General features: G+C 38.7%; 1 protein-coding gene across 1 annotated transcript in view; it reads left to right on the top strand.

Annotated features, from left to right (window-relative positions):
- LOC146597436 (triple functional domain protein) overlaps positions 1-19806 on the top strand; it is a gene marked incomplete at its 3' end in the record, with an annotated part of 147741 nt that overhangs the window by 109136 nt on the left and 18799 nt on the right. The window contains exons 11-13 of the mRNA XM_085302089.1: positions 6291-6482; positions 14937-15106; positions 16137-16311. Coding sequence (XP_085158215.1) covers positions 6291-6482; positions 14937-15106; positions 16137-16311 — 537 coding nt within the window. The remainder of the gene's footprint in view (positions 1-6290; positions 6483-14936; positions 15107-16136; positions 16312-19806) is intronic.

Here is a 19806-nt window from a genome sequence, read left to right as displayed (position 1 = left end):
GGACTGATGACAGAACAGCAATCCAAATCCCAATTTTCCATAGCTCTGAAAAAAAAATCAAGCCTAAAGCAATAGAGGTATTGAGGAATACGGAGAGCATAACAGGGCAAAGCTGGTTTGGGCAGCAACCTTGGAAGAAGAAGATGTGGGAAAACCCTTGAGGAGGTTTGAATCTGCGCCATTAACAAGGTGCACTGATTATTCAGTCTTAATGATCAGACATCCCACAACAGCAAGTAAACATCTCTAAGGTCACTGTTCATCAAGAAAATGTTGTTAAGGTAGAATTGATAGTGTGGTCCTGCAATTAGAACAGAAGGTACATGAGTGGAAAATTATCTAAAGAAATGACAAGCAGAAGTTTAGTAGTGATGCACRGTATGGTGGATGCATCAAAAGTGTGTTTCTGGATTGCCTATTTAGTGGATAATTAGGCTCTTAATAGATCTGGTTTTTTAAGTATGATTTTAGAGCACTGCAGTAATTGAGGAATTGAAATAGCATCAGGCAGATTCTTCAATATGAATTTCCTATAAAATTTTCCAAGATAAAAAGCTTTGTTATTTTTATATATGTACATGCTAGATTTTCCATACACATGCCTAATGTTTCATTTTTAGCAAAATCTGTAATTTCTTCCATGTGGAYGTACGTATTTTTCTGGATCAGACAAGCAAGATTCTCTTTGTGTAAGATGCTTAAGAAAATTTGAATGATCTCATACTTAATACCGTGTTATTTGAGGAAAGAAGAAAAATGCTTGGGTAATCAAAGGGAATAAAGCATGTAGAACAGCTRGTGAGGTATGAACGGTTAAAAAAGCATTATGTTAATTTACATTATAATTAAACTAGAAAGTTTTAAAGTAAATACTTAGCAAAAACTTCCTAAAACTGAACACTTACTAGAGTTTAAAATGATCTCTTCARGGAATGCTTTGAACTTCTATTTTTGGAGATACTGAAAACTAGGTTGTTCAAAGAATTTGAATGCACTATAGGGAACCATCCTGCACTGATAGCAGAATGGACAAGATGATCTAATAAACCTATCTCTCTTTTTTTTCTTTTTTTTCATTCTTCCTGTCTCTAACTTCTTGATTTGTGGTGACTGCCTCTGAGCAGTCTGAACCTCTGAGTTGTTTCTTTTAATTGCTCTGAAAGTGTACATGAGAAGGCCCCAAAAGCCATTCACATTGTGGTTATTATAAGGAAGATYGCTGAAGTTTAAGACAACAATCTGCTGTTCCTGTTAAAGCATGAATAACTTTAATCTATTCTGGTTTTTACCTACTTTTCTAGTTGGTTGGCTTTTTGTTGTTGTTGCGTGTTTTTTTTTCCAAAGGGATGTTAAAATATAAAATTCAAAGGGATGTTAAAATATCAGTGCTGAACATTTTTTTTTTTTTAAGAGAACCCTAGGCAAAATTAGCAGTTTTTAGTAAGCTCTAATCAGAAGTTGAGAGGAAGAAGCCTCCGGTAGAGTGTCAGTGGCATGGCAATGATTTATCAAATGCAGGGAGCCAATAGCAATGTTGAAGTGTTCTTGATCCAAGGCTAACTCCTGATTTTGAGGGGAGCTAAACTAATTCTTTTTCCTTCTGTTTCTTCTCTCATCCTTTTATAATGTGAACGAGATGCCAATTTGTCAGCACTATTCAAAGAGATGTTAAAATAAGCTGTATGTAGAAGGGAATAGGTGTTCCAGAGTCAATGGACTATATGCTCATGCATTATTTAATTTTAAATTCTTGTAAAATGAAGACTTGCCTCTCTCTTTATTTGATACTTTTTAACAGAAACACTAGACAGTCAAAATGCAGCTGACGAAGAAACTCCCTAAAACTCTAACATATTGACATAAATGCTACAAGTATCTCTTTGAGAAACTTTGACTTCCAATCACTAATGTCAAATTTAGGGTTGTATCTCCATGACCGCCTTTGTAGCCCTGAGACTAGTTAGTCAGTGTCAGGACTCCCAACTTCTTTTGTCTTAACTGATTCACTTGCAGGGCACAGATTTTTAGGTTAGAAACAGTGGATGCGAATCAGTAGCGTGGCTTTATTTCCTATGCATTTTGTATGAAATTCTAACTCAGCTTGTCCTGTTTCAGCTATTATTGGTGTCCGTTTTTTCTACAGTGGATGGCTCAAAAACATTAAAGGTCTATGGCAAGATTTAACTAATGAGATCTTTTTTTCGGCTCAGTTATTTTCTCTGTCTGCAAATGTGTCTGAATAGGGATGCAAGCACGGTCTGTTTGATTCAAGAGACATAAGAAAGAGTCTTCCAAACCTTGTTTGAATACCCCTATGATTTCCCTCCCACAATCTCTACTTGCTTCTTCAAGGCTGGAATAAAAGCTTGTAAGCTTGAACTACGTCTTCCTCGAGTGTACCCATGAAGACCGTCAAATTAAATCCTATGTCAGACTAGAGGTCTCTGTCTTGCAGTAGCTTGTGGTTATCACTGGATGCATAGAGAAAAGGACTGTACACTTAAAGTTACCTTTATCTCCTTAGTTATCTGAGCCTATTAAATGCCTGGAACTGAAGGCTGCGTCAGAACCAATGAATTTAATAGCTATTTAAGGACTTTTCTTAATTAGACTAACTACTTTTTGAATATGTTTAGGCTTTTGGCATATATGCCAGATCCTATGGCAGGGAGTTATGCAGTTTAATTTCTCCTTAGATGAAAAGTACTTTTGCTTTTTCATTTTAAGTACATTGCCTGATGCTTGAACTTGATAGCATCCGCTACTTGTAATGAGTAATCTGTCCTCTTCGATTTCTTCCTACTTCTAATGATTTGTATACCTCAGTTAAATCTCCCTCTGCTTGTCTCTCTCTTCCACCCTACCCACATACAGTTCACTAAGCTCATTTGTCTGAAAGTYGGTTCAAACCACCTCTCATCTCTCTTGCTGCCCTTTATTTTTTTTCTAGCTATGATACATCCTTTGAACTCTGCTTCAGTGTTCACTGCATAGGTTGTTCCTTTCTTTTGTCAGTAGTACTCATTTGGGCACTAATCTCTTACACTAAATTTTTGACTTTTCTGTGATGGTGACTTTGAGTGCTTTCTGAAAATATGGAGAGCCCTCCCCCCAGCATATAGCAAAGGCTTCTCAGTAGGAATACTAGGGAAGTGATGGAATACATTATTTAGGAAAGTGGTGGGCTCTCCATTACTAGGAGTAACTCTATTATTTTATCAAAATTTTGGAGAAGCAGTCTTGTTACTGACTTTTAGGTATAGTTTATTGTACCTTGGGGCAGGGAGGAATGGACTAGAGGACTTCTTAAAGTTCCTGTCAGAATGATTCTTCTCCCCTGGCATCTGGAGAGGGTGTGATAGTGGAGAAATTCTAAAGGAGAGCTCATCAGTTTCAATACTCCATAATGAATTTGTTCTGTGAAGACTTGTCTRTCAGGTTCGGAGACAGGCCTAAGCAGCTTCAAGGGTGAACTCCTGCCCTTTCTGCCTGCCTTTTGGTATTCTAACCAATGTGACTGGCCTTATTTCAGCTTTTTCAAAACCTTCAWTATCTCTTTGTTTTCCTCTGTGCATTATTTTGAAGTAAGCATAGGGTTGGGAACAGCCATAGTTAGTAGAGCGGTCATATTTGCTGCGATTTCTGTTCCAAAGAGTGGTTCGTTATCTACTTAGAGAAGTTTTTAAGCTTTGTTTCAGTTCTACTTGGAAGAGAAATTTTAATGGTAAGTCGTGTGTCTGCTGTTAAGACTTGAGAATTGCACCCCTTTCCAAAGCAGCATCTAGGTTGTGTTAACTTTCAAGTGTAGGTAGTTCACCATCCAGTTTACAGAAAGGCAAGCCTGGGCGTGTGTTATGTGGAAGATACTCCTGGAATTCATAAACAATGCTTCATATGTGAGATAAAGTTTTGATTAAAATGGGAAACTTCTCCTTCAGCCATCTGCAGCAAGGTGGGGCTCTCCAGATTGGTGAAGTAGTTGTTGTTAGAGGAGTGCCTTAAGGCTGTTCAGCCTTGCTGCTTGAACACATGCGAGCTGTGACTGTGGATCTCAAAACACCAAAGCACAGATCAGCCTGTGCTCTGAGCCAGCAAGTACCAAACTGATGATTTGCAGCACTGAGTAATGTGCTCCCCAAAGAAAAGGGCGGGGTTGTGTTCATCTCTGCAGGCTTTCCCAGGGAGACTAGGGAGGAGTTCTCCACCTCTCAGTGCAATTAAAAAGCTGAAGGTTAAGGAAGGGCCAATGCTTGTAGTCAAAATCAAGGAGCTGCGTGGTTTGAATTCCTTACATAAATAAATTGTAATAAATGGAGGGATAACTCTCCCGTACATGAAAGCTATACTGAGTCATGTAAGCTTGATACTGAATGTACAAAACCAGGCATTTAAAACTATCTTCTTGTTTCCTTATTAAAATACATTCTTGGAAATAGAAGTAGAAAGAACACTTCCCATTAGGTGCCATTTGCAACTGAGCAGTTCAGAGTCATTTTGTATATGCAGACAAATTATCTTTTAAACCTCTCACCACTCGTTATTGTGAAGCTCTTGACAGATGCGAGGAGCACAAAGACAGARAAATGAGCTGTTCTGGGCTTGTCTGGTAGTTTGCTTGAGACCCTGGAGGAGAACTTTGACTTCCTGGCCCTTAGTTGAGTTTTAGGCCAAGTTGGAATTTAACCTTTATGGGTATTATAATGTTAATTAGAGGTGTAATACTGTATTTATGGTAAAGAAAAAAGAAAAACATATTTTCATMGGCTTATTTTATCCTGGCAAACAACCTTTTTACCTAATAGTCTTCTCCCAACCTGAATTGTATGAGGGCAGAAGGAAGAAGAGAAAAGCATAAATTACCTTGACAGAACATTTTCTTGATAGCCTGTACCACATCGTTATCAGGATGCATGATGTGGTGACATAAGCTAAGTTTCTTTAGTGTAGACTTGGCTTCAATCTTTGTCCCCTCCAGAGGTTAATGTCCTTCTATGCTTTTGTGAGGGGTTCATTCTGAGACTCATTCTAATATATGAAAACCCAAGGTTAGAAACTAGAAATTATAGCACATCCGTGGAACCAGTCCTAGTCTAAATTAATGAAAGACCTAAAGATGCAAGCTGCAAGTTCTAAGCTTTAAGAATTGTTAAAAATCTCTCTCTTCTGTGGCACATAGATGTTTTAGAATGGGGGAAGTTTGGTGTCTGGTATGCTATTTTCTGCTGTGACTGCTCATCTGCTCTTGTTGCTTGTGTGACATATTGGAACAATATTCCACTGGGACACTCAGCCACAGTGTATTTCTGAATTTTGCTCCATTTCTGCTATTCTTGAAATGCTGATCCAGTTGACATGGGAATTTTGGATATCTCATTTCCATCAGGATGAATGGACATTTCTCCTCCTATGCTTAGTTGCTTTACACCKTTCTGCTGAATGTGTGAATATGATGCTAGGTATCTTTACCAGCAGCTAAGACATTCTCATCTCTGAAAGTACATTTTGAAAAGGCTTCTGGCCGTGGTTATTGTTCATCCAGTGTTGAAAAGCCCCAGTTTGCAAGTTATTAGGCTAATTTTTATTCTGGTTATGAATATAAAATGCTAATTCCAAGAAGGAATAAATAGGGCAAGTTCTAGGCTGTAGAAACATTCAAATAGACATAGATAAGGAGGTAAGAAATAGTTGCTCACAGTGAAATGAAAAAAGGATCTAGAAATATAATAATGTTTTTTAGCAAGATTGTATTCTATGACCCTTAAAAATAAGGAAGAAAAATAAAAATAAGGGCCTTTTTGTCCTTTAATTTTCATTAATCCTGTAGCATAACAATAGGAAGGGGTGATACTCCTTTAAAAAAGGGCCAGGATATGGAGATCTTCAGGTATTTTTTTATTTCTACTGCCTTCTAAAAGCAAAGGTAATGTATAAATTTGTGGTACTATCAAAGAGAAGCATATTGGAAGAAGACATTAGTTCACTTTTCTTTCACTATTTTGTGTGTTGAAACTGGTAGTAACATAAAGTTTTACCTTAGAGAAAGTAAGGCAAGAGCTGCAATCTACAAATACTCTTTTTAATGCCAGGTATGGAAGGATTTTGTCTGAGAATTAAGTTTAGTACCACTGTTGCTGCTCCATTGACATGGAAATACCACATCACCTGATTTATTGTGGCTCTGTTTTTTTTCATTAGATTTCCTATTGTAAGCAACAGAACACTAGCTTTAAAAAGAGATGGAGTGAATTTTCATTCATTTAATCCTGTGAAACTAACTTATTTCTCTACAGAACACGTATACCAATGCAGATAAACTTCTAGAAGCAGCTGAACAGCTGGCTCAGACCGGGGAGTGTGACCCAGAAGAAATCTATCAAGCAGCTCATCAGCTCGAGGACAGGATACAGGATTTTGTTAGGCGTGTGGAACAACGCAAGATCCTGCTGGACATGTCTGTGTCCTTTCACACCCATGTTAAAGAGGTAAAACTGATGAGAAGTCAAGGTCATGACTTTTAGCCTTAAAACCAGGTCTGTCCAACATTACTTTTATTGTGACAACTCTTCTATAGGAAGTATCGAACTCATATTGTCTAACGAGTTTTGGATTAAGACTCAAGGTGTAATTCATTGCAGGCAAGTCAGGGGAGAGTTGGTGCATGTTTGTGATTTTGTGGATTTTGGGAGGCAGGAGGATTTGTTTGTTTTTCCCAAGCAGCTTCTACCTTTGCCATGCAAAGTTAGCATGCAGCAGCAGCAGAACTATTTAAAAAAATCTATTTCTCTCAACCATCCTTCACTTTATGAAGGCTGGAGTAAATGTTAATGGGGTTCCACAGTGAGCTGGATTAGGGAACTGATATGCCAGGCAAAAAAGAATTCAGCCAAAGACACTTAATTTTCAGCCAAATTATTTTTCTACTGTGATTTAGAACACAGCTCATATATATTTATAGGCTCATGGGGGCCAATGGAATGGGCCATAACAAGAATAAGGATTTTAGTAAGGGTTATTGGCTATTGGTGGTGACACATCTTGACAATTGTAGATTATTTGTGTGTTTTCTGTTTAGAGCTTGTGTGAAATCCTTGCACTGTTCAAATTAGGTGGAGATATGAAAAGCTTTTGGGTCTTGGACTGCTAGAGTTGATGTCTTTCTGTCATTCACCCTATGTAAAGAAATGGTCTGTGTTGARTGGAGAAATACAGGTTCAAAACACTTTCTTCACTAAAAATGTGTACAGGATAAGAGTGGGAGACTTTGTATTTGTGAACCTCTGCTTTATACTTGAAACAAACTCACAGGACAGTTGGTCTTTGAAGGAGGTCSAGACTGAATACTCTCTGGCTGTAGACATGAGTACATAGCTCCCCCATCAGTTTTGTGTTAGATATTTGCCGCTACTCTCCCAGAACTCTGCTTACTTAAGTAAAATATAAATGCTATATTCTAAAAACTATCCTAAGTTATTCTTATAGGTCAACTTTTTTGCTTAACTTTTCTCAAGCACTTACTGCTGTTTCAATACCTGTTGTGAAGCAGAGGAACAATTAGCAGCTGAAATACGTTTATTATTTCTATAGATTTCATCATTATCTGTTTTCCTTAGCGCTGAAAGAAGCAGCTGGAATGGTATTTAAATGGATGCATTTGACTGTAGTGATGAAAGATGGATACTGTAAAAGGAGTTACAAAGAAGGGGCTTAAAAAAAAAAAGGCAGACTGGTCTGTGAGTCATTGCTGAACAATTCTGGGATGCTGATCCAGATGTGCTGGAATGTTGCCACTGCTCCCCTAGATAATAATGTTTTCTTGAAAAAAATACTCTGTATCTTGATTTATTTCTTCTGGAAAATAGGTATTATTGTGACCCTGTAAGTGCACACAGCTGTTACCATGGCAGCCTCTTTGCAGCCTGGACTTTGGGGAAGGGTACTGTGGCTGACATATAAACATTGAAATTGCATTTGTTTCTCGGTCTTGTGGCTGACCTCTATACCTAATAAATCAGGGAAAATTAAAAAGAGTACTTATTTATGKAAGCAAGATTAGCTTTTTATTTTATTTTATTTTATTTGCATGCTACTTAAAAATAGAGATGAGAGAATGAGGCTGGTGGTTTATATTTGGTCAACTAGTCCTTTGGTTACAGTGCAAAGAAACAGGAAGCTCAAAGCTGTCATGTGCTTTCTGTATTGTATTTGGTTTTCAAGAGTATTATTTGTTATCAAATACGTGCGTGGAGCGCTAAGGTGGTATCAGAAAGCCAGATGGAAGATAAAAATGCCCTAAACCTGAAAGTCATCCCTTCTTTGTTGGCAGGAGAATTGCACGTCTCCTGCAGGATGTGAGAATTCGCTGCATGGATTAGTGCATACCTTTAAGCAAGTAATCCTTCTGCTATATGGTTAAGAAATTAATGTGTCTGTTTAGACAATGAAGAGAGAAAGAGAAAAGTGCAAAGTAGTAGGCAGAAGAATTGATTATCAAACTCCTGAGACAAGTTTGTTATTAAAAAAAAAAAAAATCAAATGTTTCACTCTTCAGCTGTTCAGGGTGAATTTTATTTCTTTAAAATTTGGGGTTTTTTTTGTTTTTTCTGGACTAAAAATGGGCATGGAAAAATAAAACTGTGTGTGTTTGTGTGGCAACTGAGTGGATGCCACAAAGCCAAAAACATTAGTAATCTGACTTGTTGGCTGTTTAAGGACCTCCAAGTCTAGYTCTGAGATCCATCCTCTCTCTTGATTTTTTGAAATAGGGTTTTTTGTTTTGTTTTTCCCATTGAATAAATGTTCTTGTGCTGGATAAAAGCATTCCAGTATTCCTTTTCCCTTGTAGCCTTATGACTTTTTTACTTAGAATTTGCCTGCAACTTTGAGTTTCACTGGGAAKCACCAGCCCGGCAGTACCTGCACAGTACTGTTGCACTGCTCACACTTAGTACATCAGTGCAGCTTCTGCTTTCAGAAGCAACCCACTTGCCACAAAAGCAGTAGATCCATGTGACATCTCCCGGAAATAAGACTTCTATTATACCTGCACAGAAACCTGTGTGGTGAGTGTTTGGCAGCSCGCAGAGATGCACGCTGGAAGTGCTGACCATCTGTGACGTTTCCAGAAGATCTGTAGTGATGTTATAGGTACACCCTGGTAGAGCTCCTGCTCCTTAGAAACATCAGAAAACAACACAGAAGTTCTCAGGTTCCTCATGGACCAACCTCAGTAGACCAAATTTCTCACAAAGAAAAAAGTTCCTGTTCAGGAAAACCTGAACAGGGAAGCCAGRAGTATGATGTTAGGTAATAGTATCACCATTACTCATTTCGCTCATTGGAGATCCAAGCGTATCAGTAGTTTGCTATATAAAAATTTTGGTTCCATGATGCTGTGTTAATGTTAGCTTGTAACATTGTGAATAWTGATTTTTAGCTCCCATATAAACAGTGAGACATTTCAGTTGGTAAGCCAAATTTTTCATCAAGCAAAGTAGCTGAAGTTAAGCTTGCCTGTTGGCATGCTTTAAAGTATGTGGGATCATAAATATCCCCATCCAAATCTTGGTGTATTGGAAGTACTGTGTCCTGGCATGCTCCCAACCTGAGGATGGAAAAATACAACTGATCATCCAGAATTGAGAATTGTTGGCCATCACAAAACAATCCCTTGTGGCTTTTGTGCCTGTGGCATTTAATAATATGGGAAGGAAGAAGGTGAAATCTAATTTTGCACTAGAAGTCTTACACAGGTAAAAGATAATTTTTCCCCAGTACATAGATATCATAGATGTTTGTGCACAAAAAGTAGCAGCAAAAGCCCTGGTAGTCCATGCTGTGAAGTCTTTCACCAGGTGGAGTTGAATTGAGTGTGGGGGGATTCAAATTCTTCCATGTATATATATGTGTGTGTGTATGCGTAGATAGATATATATGCTATGAATGAGTAGATACATATGAAATTAAATGGCATACATATATGTATGCAATTTATGGCTCCCTCAGCATGTGTTCCCAGAGTGGGAAGACCAAAATTATGGCCAAGCCAGGTGTTTGTAGTAGTGCCAAAGTACAGCAAATGGATATTTTCTGAATTGAAATAAAATGTGGGAATACAGATCAGAGCTGAATGTATGTGGAAGAGAATGATCCCTTAAGAGCATGTTGACTTTTTGCATATAACCTTCTTGTATTCTGACAAGTTAATTATAAAGTAGCTCAGAGTACTTTTTCTGAATACACCTGTGCATGATGGTGTTACTAGAAGATGCCTTTGCCTGTAAACTATGCTGTTGTGTCCAGATATTTTCTTGTTTGTGTAAGAAGTGAGACAAACATTAACTGAATGCTGGTGGTCACTGTTGTTTTAGGAAGAAGCTTGGTACTGCTTTCAGGATGATTTTGTTCTGAAATTCACTCAACTATACTTGTAAAACAGGTAGAGCTAYCTGAAGCTCTTTTAAGGTAATTAGATCTAATTAAAAAAAATATGCATGCATTTAGTGTCTTAAACGTCACTGAAAGACCCTGGAAAACCAACTCCTGAGGCTTTAACATCTCAACTTTTTGGTATTAATAAGGTGCGGATTTTATCTGCTGCATGTCCAGAAAGCCAAAGCTTACAGTTGCACACTCACGCACACCCTCTCTGCCCAAATATACCTTTTAGGGAATACCCTTGTGACATTTAGTCTTGTACAATTAACAGCTCCTTAAGTAATGGTGCCTGGAGTGGTACATATACTGTAAAGCTGTGCTGGGGGGAGGCAGGGAGGGAAAAGGGAATTGGATTTTAAATACAGAAGTTCCATGCCTTTCTCTGTCTTAACACACTGAAAAGGCTAACTGCAGATCCAAAAAGCTGGTAGCCTAAAAAATTAAAAATACAAATAAGTGTGAAAGAGACTGACAGATGTTTCACCTTAAAAAAGAAGGGGGGGGGGAGGGAAGATATTTAGTAAAAAGTGGTTGGTCTCTGATTATACTCAGTAAAATACCTTAAGACCAATATTGAAGGCTTATTTAGCTGCAGTCTTTCAGGAGATTGYAGAGATGGGACTTAAATGGATGGAGGCCCATGATGGAAATACTGAGACTTCCAGGATGTGGCAGACAATTAAGCGAATACTATCTCAGTGACTAATGGCATGCTCCCAAGAACTTGGGAAAGAGGTAGCACAGGATGCAGGCTCATTCAAGCAGATGTTTCTTAGGCTGTGTCTATATTTAGATCAAGAAAAAATATGTTCAGTGAAACATTTGCCTGTCAGGGATTTGGTATTCGAGTTCCCCGTGTATTTTTAATTCTGCTAAGATGTGGAGAGCAGAGGAAAGGCCTCATTCAGTGACTGGATGTAGTTGCTTTCGCAGTTCTTTCCCCCCACTGTGCATTAGATTTCTCAGTGCCACTGGGTAAAGCTCTTCCTAAGGTTGGAGAACTCTGTGGTAGGTTTGTCTTCATGCTCTGTCTTTAACAGAGTAATAAAAAGACATGACTGGAAGTTGCTTAAAAAAATCACACTGAAAGAAAGTTAATAGCTTTTCAGTGACAAGGTTTTCAGTAGATTCTGGTTGCTAGCTCTGTTTTGTTAAGTGATGTGTTACCTCAAAGAAATGAACTAAAAAAATCTGTACTTCTATCCTGATGAACATATGTGGGGGTACACTCATCTCTTGTTGATTTTCCCACAATGAGCTTTTTAGTTTCTTCTGGCTTTGCTAGGCAAGTAAGTAGGCTTTGCTATACAAATACATAGTTTTGTAGTAAGAAGCATAGTTAATTAAGTAATTTACATTGTAAGCAGTGCTAATTCTGGACTTGAAACTTTGTGCAAGACACCTGGCTACGGGAGGTGTGCCTAAGCTCCTCTGAGCAGATTGCACAAACGTGCATCCAGCTCTGGTAACCTGGCAGTTGTGTTTCTCTGTGGCTTTATGCTACTTTTTGCATACAGACTGCATCACTTGGAGATTATTTTGAGGGGAAGCTATTTGTCAGAAACTTACTTAGTGGGAAAACATAAAAAACTTACTTGATAACATATTAGAAAGAATAACTATTGGTATGGAAGCATCACAAAGCTGTTCAGTCACTTCAGAAATGACTTAAACTGTTCCTCTTTCACTAGCCTATGAGTCACAGCTGAACGAGTAAGGCATATTAATTACTGTCATTGTTCCTCTACATGTTCACAAAATGCTTTTCCTGCCCAAACAGAGGGTGACTCAGCTAAYGAACTAGCAAATGCAGTATCCTTCTGAGCCCCTTGGTGTATCCTGGGGACAAGATACCACATTTACAGTCATGCTGATTCTCTCCCAAGGAGCCAACTCACTGTTTCTGGCAGTCCTCATGACCCTCTGCTGTGCCAGTGTCCACATCCTTCTGCTTTAGGTAGTAATGCTGGGGACCAGCTCTGTGACGTGAAAAGTCTGCTTGTTCTTTGTTGGCTCTGTCACTGGTACCCAGGGTGAGCTTGAAGGGAGATATTCACATGGGCAGTACATCAACGGCCCAGCAGTGCCAAGCTTCATTGATCCTGCCAGATCCTCTGCACCCCAGTGCAGAAGTGAATGAAGCACACGTGAGGAGTTAGTACCCCAGAGGCATGGTGTCCCTCGCACGGGGGCAGTGGGAGGCTCAGCTGCAGATGAGCTGCGAGAAAAATTTGGAGATGTTCTCAGACCTTCTTGGAGTTGCAGTGCTTTTAAGGGAGCCAAGGGGCAAACTTAATATAGTCCAAGAAGCTCAAAATGGCTTCAGTTCCAGTTTGTCTGTGATAAATGTCTCTGAAAATTAGGCTGCTTATAAGCTAGTTTAAATAGTGCAGTAGGCGTGAGGTAGAGCTCTTCCAGTTAGCACTGAAATAATTAAATCTACAGTCAACAGCAAAGTGTTACTCTCTCTTTAATTAATATAATTGCGGAATTGTAAGTTGCACTAATTTTGTATACAAACCAGCTCACTGGGAAGGTCTCTAAGTGTCCTATTTTTCTGGTTCAGACATATGCTTCGTAAGTTGGGAGGGGAGAAAAACATATCTTTTGTCTACCTGAATAAAGTTTTCTGTTTGTATTGTCAAGCTACTTGATCTGATTCATTTATTTTGAAATGAAATTTATACTCCTAAGTAAGCATTTGGGGAAGGGGAGATGGGGGGACAATTGGATGCTGCAGTAGGTTGTATTGGAATGAATACTGCTGAGTGCTTTTGGCACACATGGTAAGTTTTATTGATGCATGCTCCTTTTATTAAGACAGACTGCTGTGATTTGAGATTGTAATGTGTATGAATATGGAATTGCATTCGGATATGTGACAGTCATCCTCTTTGAAGAGTATGTGTAGTCAAAAGAATATAGTGCATATGAATAGGCAGTTCCGTTTTCTTTTTTTAGCAACATACTTTGTAGAAAGCAGTTTTGTTAAATCCCCCCTTTTTTTTTGATTTGTGAAAATTGAGCCTGTAGCTTGCTACTCTCAAAACCTCTGTAAGATGCGTATAAGGYTCTAAAATGTAAAAGAACAAGCACTTGATTTTAAAATAAAGCTTTAATAGAAGTGATTATTCAGAACTTAGACTGTTGAATTTTCTATTTTAATATAGTGGCATTGGTAGTTAGTAAGTCTTCATGAGCAAAATGCTGTACGGACAACAGCATGAGGTAGATATTTGTATAGAAAATGTTAAGTAAACAAATGAAGAAAACATTTGTTTTGCTATCTTTGAAATTAAGCTGGTTTGCTTTCTGTCTATATTTTAACTATATTAACATTTTAATCAGATTCAAGATTAATGAAGCCTATTTATATTTTTAAAATGTATAAAGGCAGAGATTAAAATGTAGTCAAAAGATCTTAATGCTTTCAATCAAAACAGTTATCTTTCAGGATAAAAAAAATTAATCGTTGTTTTTGGAATCACAGAATTTGAGAAGCGATGATAAAAGAGAGTTATGATTTGAAGGCTTCCTGAGAGAATAGCTATTGCATTGCACTGCAGGTACTCACAGGGGTACCACAGGAGGCAGGCATGCTCTCTCAATTCGAGCAGTGTTTTTATCTTTGCCCTGTAGATGCCTGATAGTTCRTTGGTTAAAATTTTCCACAGAGAGCTTAGGACGTAACAGCTTCCCTCATAAAATTGTGGAAAAGACCAGAGTCTGATTCAAGTGACCACAAATAATACTTAGCCAACATATACCTGGGGAATTTTCCATATGCTACAACATGTGAGTAGCTCTGTACAAGGGCACATGCATATGTTAAGGGGGGGGGGAAACGTGAAGAAATTGGAATTAACTGGCTTAACTACTTGATTTTTGCTGTCACACTGGTAAATTGAAGTGAACAGGGTAATCGTTGTAGAGGTAGAGATCGTATTAGAACTTGTTTGTTTTTTTTACATTTGATTTCTCTCTGTAGAGGTAAGGAGATGCAGGAATTTTGTTTTCTGAAGTGTCCTTTTCTTTTCTCTCTTTTTGAAGGCCACTGAAAAGTGTCATGTTATCTGTGTGCATGTGTCAGCCTGACAGTGCAAATGTAATGGTGGCCACAATACATCTCCCTTCCTTCCTTCCTTCCTTCCTTCTCTTGAGGAGGGTTACCATAGCATTTCCCTGCCGGTGCCTCTCTCGCCGTGCTGCAGATGGGATTTGCACTACGAACGCGCTGCTACTCCCTCACAGACACTCAGGACTGTACAAGGAAAATGGGGAAGAAAGGGTGACTTAGCAACACAGATAAAGCTTTCCTGGTATTTCAAACAAATGAAAACCTTAGTTTGAACAAAGCCTCCTTTTTATTGAGGTGAAGATGGGATTTTCCTATGAAGAGAAACAAATCCTGTTTTCCCCTCTGTTTTTTCCTGTCCAGGGAGACTGATTTGGARTAGTGTCTGCCTGATCCTGGTGCTTACATTTCTTTTTTCCTCCTTTAGCTGTGGACATGGCTTGAAGAGTTGCAGAAAGAGCTGCTTGATGATGTCTATGCTGAGTCCGTGGAGGCTGTCCAAGACCTGATTAAACGTTTTGGTCAACAGCAGCAGACCACTCTGCAGGTTACAGTCAATGTCATAAAAGAAGGTGAAGATCTCATACAGCAACTGAGGTAACACGCGTTTGTATTCAAATAACATATATTTTGAGATTTTTACTGTTTGGAAAACATCAGGCCTATTTTTGTTTGAATCTCTTCTGGCACATCTCTAATATTCTGCAAGTCTCTTCCTATTCTGAGGGTAAAGATGACGACTAAAAGATGTGAACTATAAATAAATTCTATAAACATTAGGACTACATTTATATTTCGTTCAGTACTGATTGTCTATGTCTGTTCACAGGAAGCTCAGCTCATAAACACTACCTTCACCAGAAGGAGATTTTGTTTACATAAGCTACCTTTGTAGTAGAAGCAATCATATGTCTTTGTAGACTTGCAGGGCTCCACAGTGCTTAAATCCTAAGCAGTGGCCCTTTTATAAAGTGATACTTGAAATTGTTTTGCACACTGATTTGTAAATTTTATCCAGCAAAGACCATTAGTTTGCAGTTCATTTTATTCAATAACAATCTTTATAAATTTGGGGACTTTCTGCTCTAGTACATGCCCCATTTGCTGCAGGAGTTGATATCATCCTATCTGAATTTATGGTTTTAATATTAAAGTAAAAGATCAGGGATTTTTTCTTTTTTTCCTCTCCAATTTCTAACTTTGATTTTTCATTACCAGGAAGCTTCAGTGGAGTAAATAGTTATCATATTCCACTTCATTTTCACMATAAAAGGATTTGTTCCTGATTTTAAATTTTATTTCTCCTGTAAGCCAAAGGTCCTTAAATGTTGAATTAATCAAAAAATGAAATGAACTTAATTTCTTAAAGTTCTTTCAACTATTAAAACTTAATTTGGATGTTGTCTTAACAGAAATTCTACTAACAAAGATGTACAAACTTAGCCTTCATATAATGTGACTTGCACTAACCCTTATCTAGAAAAAAAAGTCTTGTATTTCATGGTCATGTATAGAATCTAAACGGTGTTGACTATTGACTATTTAGTTTTTTTTAAATAAGAATCTAAACTGTGCTGCTTTTTTTTTTAAAAAAAAACTCTTTCCCCTCTCTCTCTGCTTTGAATAGAGATTCTGCCATTTCTAGTAACAAGACCCCCCATAACAGCTCGATCAATCACATAGAGACAGTCCTACAGCAGCTGGATGAGGCCCAGTCTCAGATGGAGGAGCTCTTTCAAGAACGCAAGATCAAGCTTGAGCTGTTCCTGCAGCTCCGCATCTTTGAAAGGGACGCAATAGATGTGAGTATCTGTTTTGAGTTCCACAGCACTAACTGCTCCTGCTGTCATTGTGTGGGAACATTTATAGCAGGACGGTTGTGTAGTTGCATTGACAAGTGGCTCAACTGAGTGGTGGGCTTCRTTCTCATCTGAACTTTCTGATTTTCTTTTTGTCTTGCTTTATTTTCTGAAAGTCTCAGCAGAGCACAGAGCTGGGTTCTTTGATATTAATTGGATCCCAGTGCACGTTTGAGCAAGTGTCTTGTGTGTTGTCATGTAAAATCATACGTGCTAGTTGCTTCATCTAGCAAGTATGATTTGAATATCAAGCTGCCTTGAAATTATAACTGGTAAACTTAAGGTAAATACGAATGATAAGACTTGTGCAAGATGCCTTAGTACGAAAACTCCAAACTGTTGCTTTGTCATAATCTCTCTTCCCTTTCTTTTCCATATTGGCAGCCCTTTTTTCACTTGACAACAACAAGTAGTGTTTGGAATTCTATTTTAATCTTTGGGAATGCTGTTAAGGACTGTGTCTCCCCCCCACCCTGCTTCAGTAAGACTTTCTCAGCTCTAAAAATAATGCAAGCAGTTGTAGTTGGTGTGTGATCACTACCCTGCAAAATTTCAAGCTGTTTTCAGACTGTCCAAATTTTGGAGCATGGTTATAGCAATATCAGTTGTAAAGTTTATGATTATGTATAGAAACATGCATGCAAACAGACATGAAACTACATGCGTACCTTATGTTGGCAGAATTGCATTATAAAGTTTCAGCTAAGTTGATTATATAATCTTTGTAAAACCACTAGCACTGCACACAGTGACTAAAATTGAGTTGTTACTTTCAGAGCTTCAGTGGTATCTATTGGTGCGTGATCCTGTCTGACTACATAACAGTTTACCTCGGCGCTGTGAAAACCAGGAGTTGCAGCCCTAACTTTACCCCTTCCCTGGCAGATAGGAAAAGCTTTAACAGTTGATTAAGTAGGAATGGAGCAAGGATGAAGAGGCAACCAGTGGAAGTGATAGCTCTTCAGGTGTTTTCTTAAAATAAAGCTTAAATTTCGTAGCTGGATGCTGGTTTAGTCTAGTAGATTGTCAGGTGCAATGCGAGAATAGGCAGATGTGGTTTCTTGATCTGTGCCCACAGAGGAAGTGAGACTATACACCGCACAATAACAGTAACATTAGTGTAAGGGAAGACTATGAAGGTTCTCTTTTGCAGTTCACACTGCGGAGATGAAACTAGTCTGCAGGGACTTTACTGCTTCAGTTATGTGAGAGCAGCTGTCTTGAACATGCAAAGGAAAGGCTGGACCCGCTTGGTAGAACAGTGATTATGATAATTAGTTGGGTTACTGTTACATGTGGAGGGGCATAAAAGAGATTCCTTGTTACAAGATTGTCAGGAGTTTTACCATCTAATAGACATGGTCTCCAGTGCTTGATGGGATCTGTGTGATGTTCTTGGGTGGAATGCTAAACCGGAGAGAGTGGAGAGGGAGGAGCAAGGGTTGGTGAGAAAATTAAAGGCAGAAATAGGTTCAAAGTTTCAGTGAAGTYCACTTTTAGGTGACTGCTCTCTGCTGTAAGTGACCTAAACTAGAATTTTACAATAGCAAAAGGTCAGTGGCAGACAAAATCCTGCTTTGCAGGTGTGCTCTCGTCCTTCAGTGCAGTATAGCGTCTGTGTAGATAGCAATACTGCTATGTATATTTTGGTGATGCCTRTAGGATTTTACAGTAGAAAGCTGTATATCCTAACTTGATAGTTCTTGCTTTTTCTAAAGCTGAAACATGGCATGCTTTACATTTTGGCAAGTACAATGTAAGGTAATGCACGAATTATTGTGTTGAAAGAGTTGGTGCATCTTAAGTGGCGTGGAAAAAAAAATATGCTTATTTAAGATTACCAYGGAGCCCTCCAGGGAAGAAGTTGGGTTGCAATGACCTGGCTGAAGAGTCTTCAGCAAAATGTTGGTTGTCCTGCTGTCTCTGTACCCTGTGCTGTTTCTCTACTTCCCCAGCAAAGCCTAGTTCTCCTCTCCCTGAAGGCAGACATCTGTTTGGAAACTTSCCAGAAGAAAATGCAGAGAGTAGTTCCAGGTTAGTTATTTTAAAGCAGAAGCTCAGATGAAGTAACGTGAAAGTGAGGAGGAACCAATGTTTTCATACTAACTAGAAACTTTCAGGCCTTGTTTTGACCTTCTACTTGTCACAGATTTTGTGCAACTGGCCCAGTCAGTTAAGACTTGCCTGTAGAGGCAGTTTGTTCAGGGTAGCATCCTGTGGGTACAGTTTTTGGAAGGCTTTTCTTAGTGCATGCAAAATAACACAAACTAAAATGCAGTTTTATCTAAAAAAAGATAGTCTGGAATCCTGCGGCTGTGCTCCTGGGTCCAATGGTGAGGTTTGCCACCAGAGTTAGTCTTCCTCTTCTGGTCCCTTTTCTTCCCTGGATTTATCAAATACTCTTTTAGTTTCTTTTAGTTGCTGACTTCTGTCTTGCAACTGTTCAGATTCTGCTGCTTCTCTGATGTTGCTCTAGCTACAGCGCTATCCCCTTGGCAAATAAGCTTGACCCTCTCTGTCCTTAGTAAGCTTGGAAGTACCACTGCTCTGAGGTACTTGGACTGTGTTGTGAATGCCTGTACTAACTGAAGGCAAAGCAAAGGAGCAGATAATGTCCATGAAGAGTCCTTTCTTAGAGTAGACAAGTATTTGCAGCATGGAGAAGCTATACATGGGCCTAGACAGCAGAAAAGCAGCCTACAATATGTGCTTTCCGGGATATGTAAATTGTTGCACCTATGTCTGTTTCTGCTTGTCCGTGACTTAAATACCTCTAGGCCTATGTCAGGGCTCCCAACAAAGCATACGACACACATTTCAAGCCACAGCTTTATCTCTACTCTATTTTTGGATCATGCTTACAGGATGCCTGTTCAGTTATCCAGCTGAAAGGCAAGGATGCAAAATGCTGGGTCACAGACCTCACTCTTTTTCCCTTCCTTCCTTTTCCTTTCTTCCCCAGTATATAATTTTCCAGGTCCTGGTTAGCATTAGGTCCTTCTGAAGAGAGAGCTGTGTTTCCTGATTTTTTCCCAGTCAGCGTGAAAGAGTCTACACCCCTTCAGTGTAGTACCCTGCCTGATTTCCTGTCACTGTCCCCTAGGTTTTAACAAATGTAAAGGTATGTCAGGCAGCTCGTACTGCGCACTGGGAACTTCTTGATCAGATGATACGGTAAGTGGTTTCCCTGTGTTTATGCTAGGGTATCCATTTCCTGAAGAACAGAATTAATTCGTGATTCAGTTACTCTAATCGTCTACGAGTCATTCATCCTTGTTCTGTTTAATTAATGCTAATTGTCTTGACAAAATTTTAAAAGCAAAATTGGAGCTTGCTCTAAAAGCGTATCTTGCAAAGCAGAAATTTCTAAGGAAGCCCTGAAAAATATGGGCAGAAAGCACTTAATGCACTTCTTTCTTTTTTTCTTTTCTTTTTTTT

Source organism: Rhea americana, unplaced genomic scaffold (assembly GCF_003343005.1).
Source record: "Rhea americana isolate MKP2758 unplaced genomic scaffold, rheAme1 scaffold_185, whole genome shotgun sequence".
Classification (NCBI taxonomy): Eukaryota; Metazoa; Chordata; class Aves; order Rheiformes; family Rheidae; genus Rhea; species Rhea americana.
The sequence above is the reverse complement of the archived record's forward strand: the minus strand, read 5'-3'. Positions and strand labels throughout refer to the sequence as shown.